This window comes from Epinephelus moara, chromosome 6 (assembly GCF_006386435.1).
Source record: "Epinephelus moara isolate mb chromosome 6, YSFRI_EMoa_1.0, whole genome shotgun sequence".
Lineage (NCBI taxonomy): Eukaryota > Metazoa > Chordata > Actinopteri > Perciformes > Serranidae > Epinephelus > Epinephelus moara.
The window spans coordinates 38701273-38714762 of record NC_065511.1 but is presented as its reverse complement, the minus strand read 5'-3'; the positions used below and the strand labels follow the sequence as shown (position 1 = coordinate 38714762).

Genomic DNA, 13490 nt, shown 5'->3' with positions numbered 1-13490 from the left:
TATGGGCTCCATCTATTCTTTAACACATTTGAAAATCCTCGCAGTGCAATCCAAAGCTTTTAAAAAATGAAAAGTATGCTTTGAAACAGATATTGGAGTAGTTGAGTAGGTGAATCTGAGCAGCAGTTAGATTATGAGGCGGCGCGGCGCACACCGCAGGGCGTGTAAAAAGAATAAGACACGATTTTAATATTTCAGTATCCAAAGTGAGAAAAGAGACGGCGGCGGCTGATAAGAGGTATTACTGTTAAAGATTACAGTTCTGCCTGTCATGGATCAATGTGATGATGTGCGCGTCCAGATTGTAGATTTAATGAATGACTTCCTGTCCATTAAGATGAAAAGGAATACCTTCCCATTTCTAAGATTTATTAGTTCAGGTAATTGGAACAAGAGGAGGAATTATGAGAGACAGACTGAATTTCCGACTCAAAGACCGAGAGGTTGAGGGTGTTCGTCAGCTGACAGGCGCACGCTTGACCCCCACAAACCACTTCTCCACCTCCACCTAGGTTTTTTTTTTTTTTTAACTTAAAGTACCTTTTCTATTGGGGGAAAAAAGTCTCATTCATTCTAGAGATTTCTTATCTTTTTTTTGTTGTTGTTGTTTATACAGTGATATCTCACAGTGTAATTTGTCTCTGAAATCAGCGCAGGCAAAATGTGAAATTTGTTTAAAACTCCACCTCGTTTGCAGAGCTGTCGCAGGGTTTAGGAAACGCCTCTGATTGTGTCTCCTGCTCAGGCCTCGTGTTTACAACTTCTCCTTTTTCATCCTTACTCCTTTTTTCCCTTCTGTCCTTCCTTTCTCTCTTTTTTTCTTTTTGTTTTTTTGTGAATGGCGGCAGATTTCCAGCTCTGCCGTTCTCCCCAGGAGTTTGTTGCAGAGATCAGCTGGCTCATTCACAGACTGAGGCCGGTGACTCATCCATCCTGTACTTCCTTTTTGGACACAGAAACACTGCTGCCTTCTTCTTTTTTTTTTCTTTTTTTTTTTTTGTTTCTCTCGTCTCTTTGTCCCTTTTCCAAGTTAGGTTTTGTGAAGTTTCTGCAAGTTTGTTTGAGTTGTAATCGTGAGACGAGAGCTCTCTCTGAGTTCCATCTTCATTTGCGTATTTTTCATTCTTGTGTCGGTTTTGCAGACGTGTATGTTGTGGTTTTGACTACTGAAGACAAAAGAGAAAAAAAATATGATTAGAGAGTCAAAGCTTTGAGGCTTTAGAAGATTTGAGTATGCCTTAACATGTAAGGACTTCCCTTCGTATTTGTTTTCAGCTAATAGATAATTCAAATTATCTTGTCGTGGCCCTTTAAGAAAGCAGGCAACAAAGTGGAGTAATACAGCAAACTTGTTTCCAGATCAGACGTAATTAAACCAGGCTGAAATACAAATTGCGGTGAAAGCAGTTGCATACAATAGAGAGTTGATGGCTTTAACCACAGCAGAATCTGGAGTGAAATCATTACAAGTCTTTGTTTGCTGCTCTCTGCACCCGCTTGACATTGTTGGAAAATATGGAGCAATTTCTCCTCTTGATCTGTTGATTGTTTACTCTCCTCAATTCACACCTCTGGTGAGAAAAAAACATCCCTGATCACATCAAGAGTGACAAAAAAGGAACATCAGTGATTTTTTTTCCAAGATCTCTCGACATGTTGAGGCATGTAACTGATCCTGTGATAATGAGGATCCACCTCATTGTGTGTATAAATAGACGTGCTAATGACACATTTAAATCTCCTTTTGCCTTTCGCCAGAGAGAGACGAACTTGAGGGACATGGAGAACTGTCACCGAGTGTAAATATGTGTGATATAAATATGTACATGTCTAATTGGAGCCGGAGCGGTGCAGGCTTCATTATTTTAGCATTAGGCCGAGTGCAGGGGCGTTTGAAGTGCAGGTGAGGCATTGGAAGGTTTGGAACAGACCTAACTCGGTAGGTACAGGTGGATTCACCAGTAGGGAAGAAGCCAATTAGATACTGTTAACAATGGGTGTTTGGCTGCTGGCAAGGAGTGAGAGCCGAGGCTGCGGAGCAGTCAATGGACAAAGCGACCTCAGGAAGTGGAATTAGGAAGTAGACGGCCACCTAAAGCAAAATATTAAATCCCTCGCAGGCTGGCGTTTGTTGGAAAAATTACATTCTACAACTTCTTTCGTAAATCAGGAAAAACATATTGCTCATAACATTTCAAGGTTATTTTGTACATGGATGTAGCCAGATCTGTAATTATGGTGCATTTCCTGGCTGTTCACAAGTCTTTTATTTTCTATTATTAAGCCACAGAACTCTGATTTTATTAAAACAAGTGAAAAAATAATAATAATACAAATCAACCTGAAATGTTTTAGATATGAGTGTTTGTATGTTGAGACAAGACTGTTGCACTAAAAGGAAAATTACACTGAGATTTGGTTTAATTAAATTTTAAGTCACAAAAATTGAAATCTGAACAACTACAACCGTGAAGTCTTCATCTGCTGAGGAAGATTGTGTAAGACGATTGAAAGCTCTAAAATGTCAAGTAAACGGACTTTGTTGTGAGATTGTTTTGTTATGTAAAATCTAATTTGATTATTTTTTAAGGAGATGATTTGTTAAAAAATAATCTAAATTTTGATGTTTCTAAAGTAAAAAATACAAAGACTTCTAGGGTTTAGTTATGTTTTTTTTTTTTAGTTATGACAGCATATACAAGATTACGGCACTTTTTTTTTAACATGGGAACCAAGGAAAAACAAAGTACTCCTTGCCCTGATTTCCTGTAAAACATATTTTTCGCAGCTGTGTTCTTGAACCGACAGCAGAGGCAAACAATGCTGGGATAAGCCAACCTAATATCCCAGGAGACTGTTTGCCAGAGGAGGGTACTGGGCTGCAGAGAGCTGTGATCAATGCTGCGTTGTCCATCAACATCAGAAACAATCATTCCCTTTCTTCTTCTCTTGCTTGTGTCTTTAGCTCAAGTTCCCGACAATGACGAGCAGTTCGTTCCAGACTTCCAGACTGAAAACTGTGAGTAAGAGGCCACGTCTCTTTTCTCTCTCTGTGTCTGTGTGCACGCTCGTGTTTATGTGTGTGAACATCTGTGGTGTTTTTTTTTATCTTTCCACTCGTCTCGACTGGTGTGTTTGTACTCGGGGAGAGTGCATGTGGCGGTGTGTGTTTTTCCGTGTCTCTCGGTACCCTCACCTTTGCTCGCACAAGTGCTCTCTGGAGAGCTGCAGCAGTCTTGCGGGTCTGCAGACAGGTGCATGGGTGGAGGGAGGTGGGGGGGGGGGTATCCTTCTCCCTCTGTCTCTCTCTAGCTCTATATCTGTCTCTCCCTTCCCTCTGTTGCTCATGTACCTCTCACCACCACTGAGATATTATTGCACTGTGATTTATTTGCATAAACATCAGAATATTGTGGCAGATTTTTTTCAGGGGGTTGAAGTGATATTTTTAACTCCAGGTAGGCCAAACTGCTGTCAATTGATGGCTTTTTATAATAAAATCTTTTAAAAATTGCTCCTAGGTAACCTCTCCTCGAAGAGCTTTTTGTGCAAACCATCCAGTGTGGTTAGATTTTCTAAATCTGGCAGTTTAATATTAGTTAATACTACATTTATCCTTCCCAGTTGAAGGCTTGTTGGCCTTCTGGTATACAGCTTGAAAGTAAGCATGATTTTATTTCCTGCTTTCTCTATTTTTTCCCTGCAAGAAAAACAATTTCTAAGAATACTCTCCAAGAGTTTGATAAAAAAAAAATTCCATCGCTGGACCTGAGCTGATCTTACACTCGCATTAATAAGGACGAGGTAGTTAGTCGTACTTCACCTGGTCGTGCACGGTGGCTGCACACGGTGACTGGTGACTTGGCACGGTCCACTTCTGGGGGAAGTAGTGCCAAGGTGGGGACAGAAATGGAGTGAGTGGAGCTCAGTGGGACCCGGAGCGAGCACATGTCTTTCAGATGAGCCAAAACGCCCATGAAACTGTGAGAAAAGACACAAAACAAGTCTTCCCTATGTCCTCTATGCCCTTTAACCTGGAAGTAAAGTTCGACAGAATACAAAAGTGTGAAACTAGAACAAAGAGAAAAGGTCACATTTGATATTGTCATTGGAAATCTCCTAGTCTTAGATTGTACGATTTTAGAAAACATAAAGCTAGATCTCGGACCTTTTAACCCCTTGTGAGCCAGATCACAGCCTGAGATCCTCCAGCAGGTTCCTGTTGGTTGCCTAGATTAAAAACCAGAGGGGGGTCTGTGTTTTCTCTCTGTCTTTTTATCATCAATTCTCAGGTTGATGAGAACACTTTCATCATCCTTTTAAACACTTCTTACAAGTCTTGCTTTAATGTTACAAACTTAATGCATGCCTTTAAATGTCATACCCGGATTTTGCAACTTTTTTTTTGCAAATTTTCTTCATGAATTTATTATTTAGACCTATTTTTGCTCCTCATTCTGAACAAAGAGGAGCTTAGAATAAGTAAACCATAGTTGTGACGAATCCTCCCGTGTCCTTGAATATTTTGCCCTCTGACATCCTTTTCATTCATCTTGCTTGACTTTGTATTGTTCAGAACGCCACAGCAATAAATATAAAACCTGACCCATGGGTGTGAATTACCTTGCCCTAAAATCCAAGATGGAGGAGCGGTGTTGGTGTACAATAGAGAACCAGAGGTCACCGAGACTGTCCCGTTGTCCTTCAGAGGTAGCCAGGGTGGGTGGCCACGGTGGCAGGAGACTGCTGACCATCTGAATTGTCCTGTTGGCAAACCTGCAGCAGACTGGAGAGGCACTAACAGATGGCGGGAGGGTGAGGGCACCGTGGTTGGGCGCTCGAGCAGGCATCCCAGCCGGCAGCTCTCCCATATGGGTTTCACCGAGCCGAGAGATGGAGGGGCGGACGGTGGGGTCGAGAGACAGAGATGGAAAAAGATGTAGCTAGAAGTTGTGAGACTGAGAAGAGAAGGACAGTGAGTAAGAGTGGAAGTAATTACATGTAGTAAATCTCAATACTGCAACAAAGCAGCTTCAATGTGTACATTAAGAACAGTCCTAGCAATATACTGTATTCTCCTTATTGTCAACAAATCCTACAAAAAGACCCAAACTAATCAGCGTATCAAAAGACGAACATCTTTTTCCTCTGTGCTACAGAGCTCCACTGTTGTCGTCAAACTGTTAAAGAGTTCCCAACAAATGCATTGTTTACTCCTCCTTGAGTCATGTTTCCTAAAACCTAAAGTGCTGAGCTGTTTCAGGAAATTGTGTACTGGTATTTAAAATTTGAACGACATGTTTGTGACCTGTTTTTAAAAATTTGTGGTACATCTTTAAATGAGTGCGCATGGGGGGCGAATTACTGTAAGTTTTTATCTTTTCATGGGATTTGTTGGCAATTAAGAAATACAAAATAACAGCAGCCTTGTCCTGTAAAATATTTCTGTAGCCCTTTACTTGAAAACAATTGGTGTTGCACTGAGATATAAAATAAAAAAAACTCCATTGCAGTTTAATTAATTGTATTACTTTTCATACAGCATTAGCATCAGTTGTAAATCTTACCTGTATCAAAGTTTGTTTAAACCAAATATAAAGTTACCTAGCTTCAATTGTAAAAGCTGGAGCACGTCTTTGATGGAGGCATAGCTAGCATTAGCCAAAATGTATTTTTTCCTGTTGTGTTGCTAGCTAGTTTGCTATTTGTGCTAACTAGTTAGTAGTATTAGCAAAAACAATTAGTGTAGCAACAATAGTATTTCTTTAGTGTTATCTGTAAATGCTGAAACATGCATAGCAGAGTTAGCATTGGCCAAAATTTGTCCAGTTGCGTCTTTAGCCTAATTGCTAGCTAGGAGGCTGTCTGTGCTAGCCACTTGATAGAATTAGCAAAAGAAACAACAAGCCCTGCTGGCAACGGACGTTAAAATGACACCAGAAAGACATTGCACTGTTACATCGGGCAGATGTTAAATTTTGGTTAGAATGAAAATGAGGTTGAAGATATTTTAAATGTCTAATGACAATAGAATTTCAAGTTGTATAGACGTTTTGCGTTTTCAATATTCTAGGTCAAGATGACGCTGGCATGAGACGTTTGGAAGATGTTGGATTTTTGTTACTTAACAGCACAACTTAAAACTAACAAAATGTTAACATAATCTGTCGTCAGTATTCAACATCAGTTAATGCTGACATTAGACGTTGACTTTAAATTTTGGTCACCAAACATCACAACCTAAATTCAACCAAATTTAAAATCTAAAGACGGTTGTAGCCAGCTGAGAGTGTGGCAACAGTTGAATTTCTTTTATAAGTGTAATAGTGTTAACTTAAAATGCTGAAACATGTCTTTGAGAGTAGCATAATTAGCACTAGTCCAAAAAATAATTTGTCCGGTTGTGTTTTTATTGTATTTTTATTTTCAACTAGCTAACGTTCCTTGCTATTTGTGCTAGCTACATGGTAGCATTAGCAAAAGAAACAACTAACGTGGCAAAAGTATATGTATTTTTTTCATATCAACATATTCTGACAGGAGTTTAATGAATTATTGAATCTTATTTTAAGGAAAATAAAGCCATTAAAATATACAGTATGTTTTAGAACAGTCCTAAATGTTCGCCCTAATTCTTTATTGTTTTCTAACTGTACTCATGCTCTATTTTGGATTAACTACTTTTTATTTTTCATGTAGTTATATTTTTACACTGGTAGTTTTAGCTCATGATTGCTTCAGTGAACTTAACAGCAATAGTAAGCGACAGTATTTTTATATGTTCTGGTAATCTGTTTAGTTCACAGCTAGAATGAGAAAATGGTGAAACAAAAATAATGAAAGAAAAGAATCTGTCGAGGCGACTGTAGCTTCAAAGATTGTGTCAGAAAGACAGCTTTGAAATTCCTTTCACTGTGTGTAATTTTATATTTCCATGGCCTTAGATTTATCACCTCTCGAGAAGCCATGACAGTTTCTCTCAATGTCGACTTCGCACTCTCCATCCATGCAGCACAGAAGCAGCATGTGAGCGGCCTCGAAGCGAAAGTGTCCTCGGGCTGAAGGAGGAGAAGGAGAATTTTCTTTGTCTCCAAACTCCAACACAGATGCTTACCATTAGCATAACTTAGCAGGGAACGAAGGAGTAGAGGAGGTGTAAAATGAGGCCACACGTTACCAGCCGATCTGAGCCTCCATCATTTAACAGCAAAGGCGAGCACCTACAGTAGGTGAAAATGGAATGGAAGGTTTTTCGCTGTTGCCAAAAGACCTGTATTTTTTTATGAATGGACTGGAGAAATATCTGCCAAACGTAGGCTCCGGTTCTGCCAAAACACACCATTTGTACCTGAGAATACACAACGTTTGCGGCCAACAGTTCTTTGATAATGTACCAAAAGGATTGCCAGAAAAATGGCAATTAATATGGAATTATTAGAACAAAAGTTGAGTAGGAAAATTCATTTTGACCCTGAATAATTTCCTTACGTGTATAACAGAGCTGAAACGAAGGACGAATTGTCCTTTTAACGTGACCTTATTGTTTATTCTGTTAAAAGCAAAGATTTTTATTGACTCTGTGCACCAAATACCAAAGAAAATTGCAGAATATTGGAGTTAATGACACAGAAAAAAACAAAAACATTTGCATTCAAAATAGACCCAGTAATTGTTCTAACTGCTGCTACTTTTAAACACCCTACCATCTCAGTTAATCAATATGTAGATAATGAGAGCAATCAAGCGGTGATGGGCATGACATTCTGGACTAAAAAGGAAGTCTCTGTTTTAGTCAGAGGCAATGCCCTTGCTATTGATTTGTGTACCTTGGCACCCCACTGACGAAATCTATTGTGACATTTCCATTTCTAATTTAAGGCCCTGTGCTGCTGCACACGTATGGCTGTTGTTAATAGCTGGTATGACGCATACAGTTAAACACAGCATTTTTATAGACGTATTTCTGTTAAATAAACTCATGTTGATTCAGTGTTAATTGAAGAAAAAAAAGGCAGTTTAGGATGAGGTGAGCTGCACACCAGAAGTCAGGGGCACGTTCTGAGCCCAAGAAAACAAAATAAATGTATGTTTATTGTAGTTGGTAATTAAAGAGACGCTGATTATGATCTCGACATTCAAAACTGAGGCACTGTTTTGACTCTGTAAGCCTTTAACGAGGCTCAGCCATGTCAGCGTCGTCAAAGGTCTCCCCTCAGGAAGTGTCTCTTTGACCTTCGATCGATGACCCGGAAAGGTCAGGCCCCCAGCGAGGGCTGCGAACAACCCCTGAGCTTTGTCATGCCGGGCCCGTGTGGCCCGTCCCCCAGGGGCTCGGCTGTGCGTCAGATGGGGTGTTGGCAGATCGACCCCTGCTCGTACGGCAGCTGTCAGTCAGCCGTGAGAAAACTCCCCAAAACATCCTCCTCTCTCAGCCCCTTGCAGCCGCAAAAACCCTCCAGACTGTGGGTGTATTTAAAAGAAAAATACTCCCAAACCACAGATTTGAGTCTTTTGGGTCATCAAGTGTCTAAATGTTTGTACTCTAGTTGAACCAGGAGTTGATGGATTTCCTTTCTCCGTTCATGATTTCATGTTTTTAACTCAGGAAAAAGGCCGTCTCTCAGCCTGGAACGTCAGTCAAAAATCATTCCCCTCAATGCTGTGGGATGCTGTGGGGACGGCCTCACCACCGCTTTGTGTGCAGTCGCGGTGAGACGGCGATCTGCGAGGCAACCCGAGCCTGACTTCATTCTGACTGACTGGGTTTTCGTCAGAGGCGCAGCCAATTGGATTAGCGTTGATCATGACTTGAGATGATGGCATGTTAATCAGGACTGATCAGGCACTTAACAGCCTCTCAGATGCACCAGGCTCACTGTGGGGCCATAGGTAGAGAGCCCCCGCACCCCACCCCCCCTCACCCACCCCTTCAGATCAATGAGCACTGTTGTCGTCGTCTGGAACGTATTGACAGCCAGCTGAAAGCAGATAAAGCATTTATAGGAGCGTGCTGCACACCCAGATTTATGATTGTCATATTTCACTAACAGAGTCCCTGTCAGGAAAAAGGCCGACGAAATGAGATTTGAAGTGAGCTGTTTGTGTAAGTGATGTCACAGAGATGTCAAATCTGTTGGCGGACGGATGCTTGGAGAAGTCTTTTAACTTCAACTTATCCATCATGAATTCTCTTAATCAGTGACGGCCTGGTAATAATTCATACAGTTACACATATCAGTATCTGTGCAGCAGCGTGGCTGTTTGACGTGGTCCGTACTTGACTACGAAAAGCAAGGGCTGGACAGCTTTGTTTGTTTTTTAATAATATATAAATACCAGTCGTGTTGTCAGGATACTGGAATTTTTACTTTTGATTCAACACCTTTAAAAATATCAATATTTAAAACCATTTTTCAATACCACTGGGAAAAAATGACATTGAGGGCATACAATAACAGGCCTGAAACCTGGAAAAGTCATCATTTCCAGGCCTGGAAAAGTCACTGAATTAGTAAAAATCATTGAAATTTTTGGAAAAGTCATGGAATTTGTTGTGTGGAGTGAAATTGTTATAGTAATCTTTCATGGATAACTCTTCCACATAATTTAACATTAGAGCAAATTTATTTTCTGTAGCTGCTGACATAACGTTGTTCTAATATGCATCAATGTGTGACATTTTGTTTACCATCTCGTACGTTTCCCCATTCTCTCCCCATCTTTCCTCTCCCTCTTTACGTATGCCGGTTGGCTGAAATTATGTTTGAATAGAGTTTGAATCTGAAATGTTAAAAAAAAAAATACACCCTGCAAGTAGAGCAAGAACAAAAATAAAATTATAATAAGCCCTTGAAAGTCATGGAAAAGTTTTGAAATTTTGTCCATGAAAATGTGTGGGTACCCTGTAATTAATTATTATTTTTTTCTATAACATGACAACTTGTCTCTTCTTTGGTAGTGGCAAAGATCAGCATGATGACTGCAGTAAACATTAACAATAAGAGAGAGCAAGAAAACACAGCTGGTGCCGGTGTATTGATCCTGTGGAAAGAGGGTATTGAAACCATTTTTGAAAATTATTATTAAAGGGTTAATTGCAAGCAGACAACCAATTACCAAAAAAAAAGAATACAATATATATATGTACGTATACAGCATGACTTAAGACCTTCTTTCCTTATTATCCTTTTTCAGACAGTGTGTACCTACAAAGTTTCCTTTAACTATTTTACATTGTGAAAGACAAAGCAGCCAGTGTCTTGTGATGGTTTTCTTATCAGCGGATGAAACCATTTTTAATTTTCAGAATCAATACCTATTGATAAATCGGTAATTTTGACAGCACTAATGGCCAGTCACATCATCCACGACAGGTACATAAAGGAAGTGATTAAAAACAGCAGTATTTTCCTTTCAAAATGTGTTAATCAGATTGTTTTTGTTCATGTGAAGTATTTGTAGGAGCTGTTGTAACTGACGATAGAGGTGAATTTCAGTCCAGTGATAGTATAAATGCTATTTTAAGGGCTTATTCATTCTGCCAGAAATAACACTCTGCTGTAAATCTATGCAAAAACGCTGAGCACTATCAAAAAAATAATTTGCAGCTGCTCTCAAACCCCACATTCCCTGATACCTGACTTACTTAGATAGGGAGGTTGTTCATCGTCATTCAGTATCTAAATTAGTTTTTCTCTTCTCTCCTTCTCTCTCGGGGTGTAGTGGCTTTCCACGGACTGCAGCTGAAGATCAAGAGGGAGCTGCACAGCCCGTGTTCAGAGCTGAGCTCCAACTGTAGTCAGGAGCGGCCCTTCAAACTCCAGTATGGAGAGAAGTGCCCGTACAACGTCAGGTGGGCACCGCATGACACCGACATATACCTCCAAAAGACTTTGAATATTCCTCTAAAGGACGAATCTGTGACGGTTTTAAACTGACCACAAAAAAAATTGCAGTTGTATTCATTTTTTATTGTTCAGCTCGACATAACATTATTTTATTTATCTGAAAATTACATTTCAGAAAAACTCTTATTTTACGTCCGTGTGTAACCAAAGCCCCGTTAGACAAGTGAAATCATTTTAAGTGTTTTATGATTTTTAATCCATGACATTCAGTATATTCGCATGCTCGTACATTGACCTTGCATACAGCGACAAACTCTTTCATAAGTGATGAATCATATGTGTGATTCATCACTTATGCTCACCTGGTGACAAAAAAAATGCAAAGTCCAACATTTGGCAGCGTTTGCTTTGCATCAAAATCTCCACAGTGTACGCCAAGAGGCAGTGTGACGTTCCTTAATATATCCATTGAAACAAGTCAGCATGAGTCTGAGCACATATTTGATTTAATAAATGACACAGTGGAAGAACGAAATTGTGGCAAACAAGAGTTTTATAATAACACAGAGAATGTAGGAATTCTTTTTTACCAAACTCCCTTCAAAAATGTTCAAATGTAACATCAGAAAAAGCAACAATCTAGTTTGATTTAACTTTATAGAAATAAGTCTCAATCAGTGTTTTGTTTGGCAGTTTGTGAACTCAGAGACATTCTCTGCATGGCGCTCTGAAGTACTGTGAAGTAAAGTCATATGAAATGAAATAACAACAAAAGAGCCACTATAATTTAAAATCACCCCTTTTTTCATTTCATTTCTCGAGCACTACTGTATCTCTTTTCGTTGGTAGAATCTGACACACAACCATGTGGATAAAGCCTTATTCCAGCACATATAAGATACAACACAAAGTATACGATGAATGTGATTCAAAAATGCTCCATCATCAAAAGCTCACGTCTCCAGAGAGAATCAAACCACAGGCAGTACCAGGAGCGTATTTGACTCTTGTCGTTTTGCGTTTGCCACAGTGCCTATGAGCAGAAGCAGCCCGCAGGAATGAAGCCCTCCAGCCCAGTAACGCCCCCCTGTAGCACCCCTGTGTCCCCCCTTCATCATGCCTCACCCACGGCCGCCCCGACGCCCAAACCAGACAGGACCTACGCCCACATACCGGCCTCACAGCCGCTCCCTGACAACGCCTACTCTATGGACCACAGGTACTGCCGCCCCGCAGCTTTTTATATTTACATCATATTTACATCTGGAGCTCAGATCAGATTATAACAAGATGTAGATCAGAGATTTAGTTACAGCAGAATGATGTAACTAAATCTCTGATCTACATCTTGTTATAATCTGATGTTAAATGGGAGGAGCCTGCAGACTGCAACTAATGTTATTTGACGGCTAAATCTCAATATACTGGAAGACAAATACTCATATTATACAGAATATTTAAAAGCTTTTACCAGATCAACCAAAGATCCATGTTTTCCTGTTTCTGTTGAATAATTTTAGAGGTTTGAAGAGTAAAAAAAAAATCAGTAATTCTTAAGAAAATAATTTAGATAGGGATAAAAACAAAAAAGTAAAAAGGTATATTTTGGTCTAGCATGAAAACTAGAAGTAGTTTCCGCTTTTCCTGCCTTGTTAAAGATACAGTTGCTATTTTTAATGAAAATAACTCTTTGTCATATTTGCTAAAAGACTGTCACTATATTCTTACAGAAGTACATGAGACACATGCCGTAAAACTTCAGTTGAGCGCCCAGTCCCTTATACTAGCCTGGTGTGGCTATACATATTTGCCAGGTGCCGTAAACCTTGAGTGCCGTAACTCACTCTCTCTCTGATGGGCTGTCTGTCGCAGCTAGATCAAACTAATGATTCATAATTAACATATTATGTGCAGCTTATATCCATACTGATTTAATTAAAGAATTTGTTTGTCTTTCCCATCTTTGCTGAGCAACAGGTAAGGCCTGTCCCTAATATAGGCCTGTTGATTTCAGTGATCTAAACAAATAATAGCCCGGGCTACTAATTGAAGTTTTACAGTATCTTGAAAGAAATCATGTTCCTCCTCTTCCTACTGCTTCTAACTGACCGCAGCTCACCAAAAACAACCAATCCGAGCCGAGAAGCATCTAACGCAGTTGTCAAATCATGTCCATCACTGCTTGTGAACTGATCAAATATGAATAAAGATTCTGTTACTGCAGAGGAGCATGATAATCTGTCTCATGCACTTCTGTGTGGATACAGTGACAGTTTCAGCAAATATGACAAAAAGTTGATTTTATAAAAGTTACCAACCACAGCTTTAATCATCGCATGAGCCTTCAGATATATTGTGTGACACCTCTGCAGGTCCTGACCCTCAGGTTGGACACCACTGTTGCTTTTTTGTTTAGATTTTCAATTTACAAGACTTCTAATTAAAATCTAGCCATTCATTTTATATACTTTAGGTCCTCAGTCCTGCTCCTCTTGCTCACTTTGCTCAATCTGTTACATTTCTAATCTCATTTGAGCGCGGAAGATCATTTCCGACCTTTGGGAACACTGAATGCGACAAAATTAATTAAGCTTTTTGGAGCTTAAAACTGGGACATAATCAATTAGTCAATCGACAAAAAAT

At 39.7% G+C, this 13490-nt stretch overlaps 1 protein-coding gene across 8 annotated transcripts in view; it reads left to right on the top strand.

The window, feature by feature from the left end:
• Positions 1-13490, top strand: part of etv1 (ETS variant transcription factor 1) — a 29773-nt gene that overhangs the window by 3500 nt on the left and 12783 nt on the right. For 4 of the 8 annotated variants that reach the window (XM_050046915.1, XM_050046914.1, XM_050046913.1 and 1 more), the window contains 4 exons: positions 2966-3019; positions 9959-10054; positions 10723-10852; positions 11878-12066. In XM_050046915.1, coding sequence (XP_049902872.1) covers positions 2966-3019; positions 9959-10054; positions 10723-10852; positions 11878-12066 — 469 coding nt within the window. The remainder of the gene's footprint in view (positions 1-2965; positions 3020-9958; positions 10055-10722; positions 10853-11877; positions 12067-13490) is intronic. The other 4 variants (XM_050046917.1, XM_050046919.1, XM_050046916.1 and 1 more) reach the window with 1 other exon arrangement.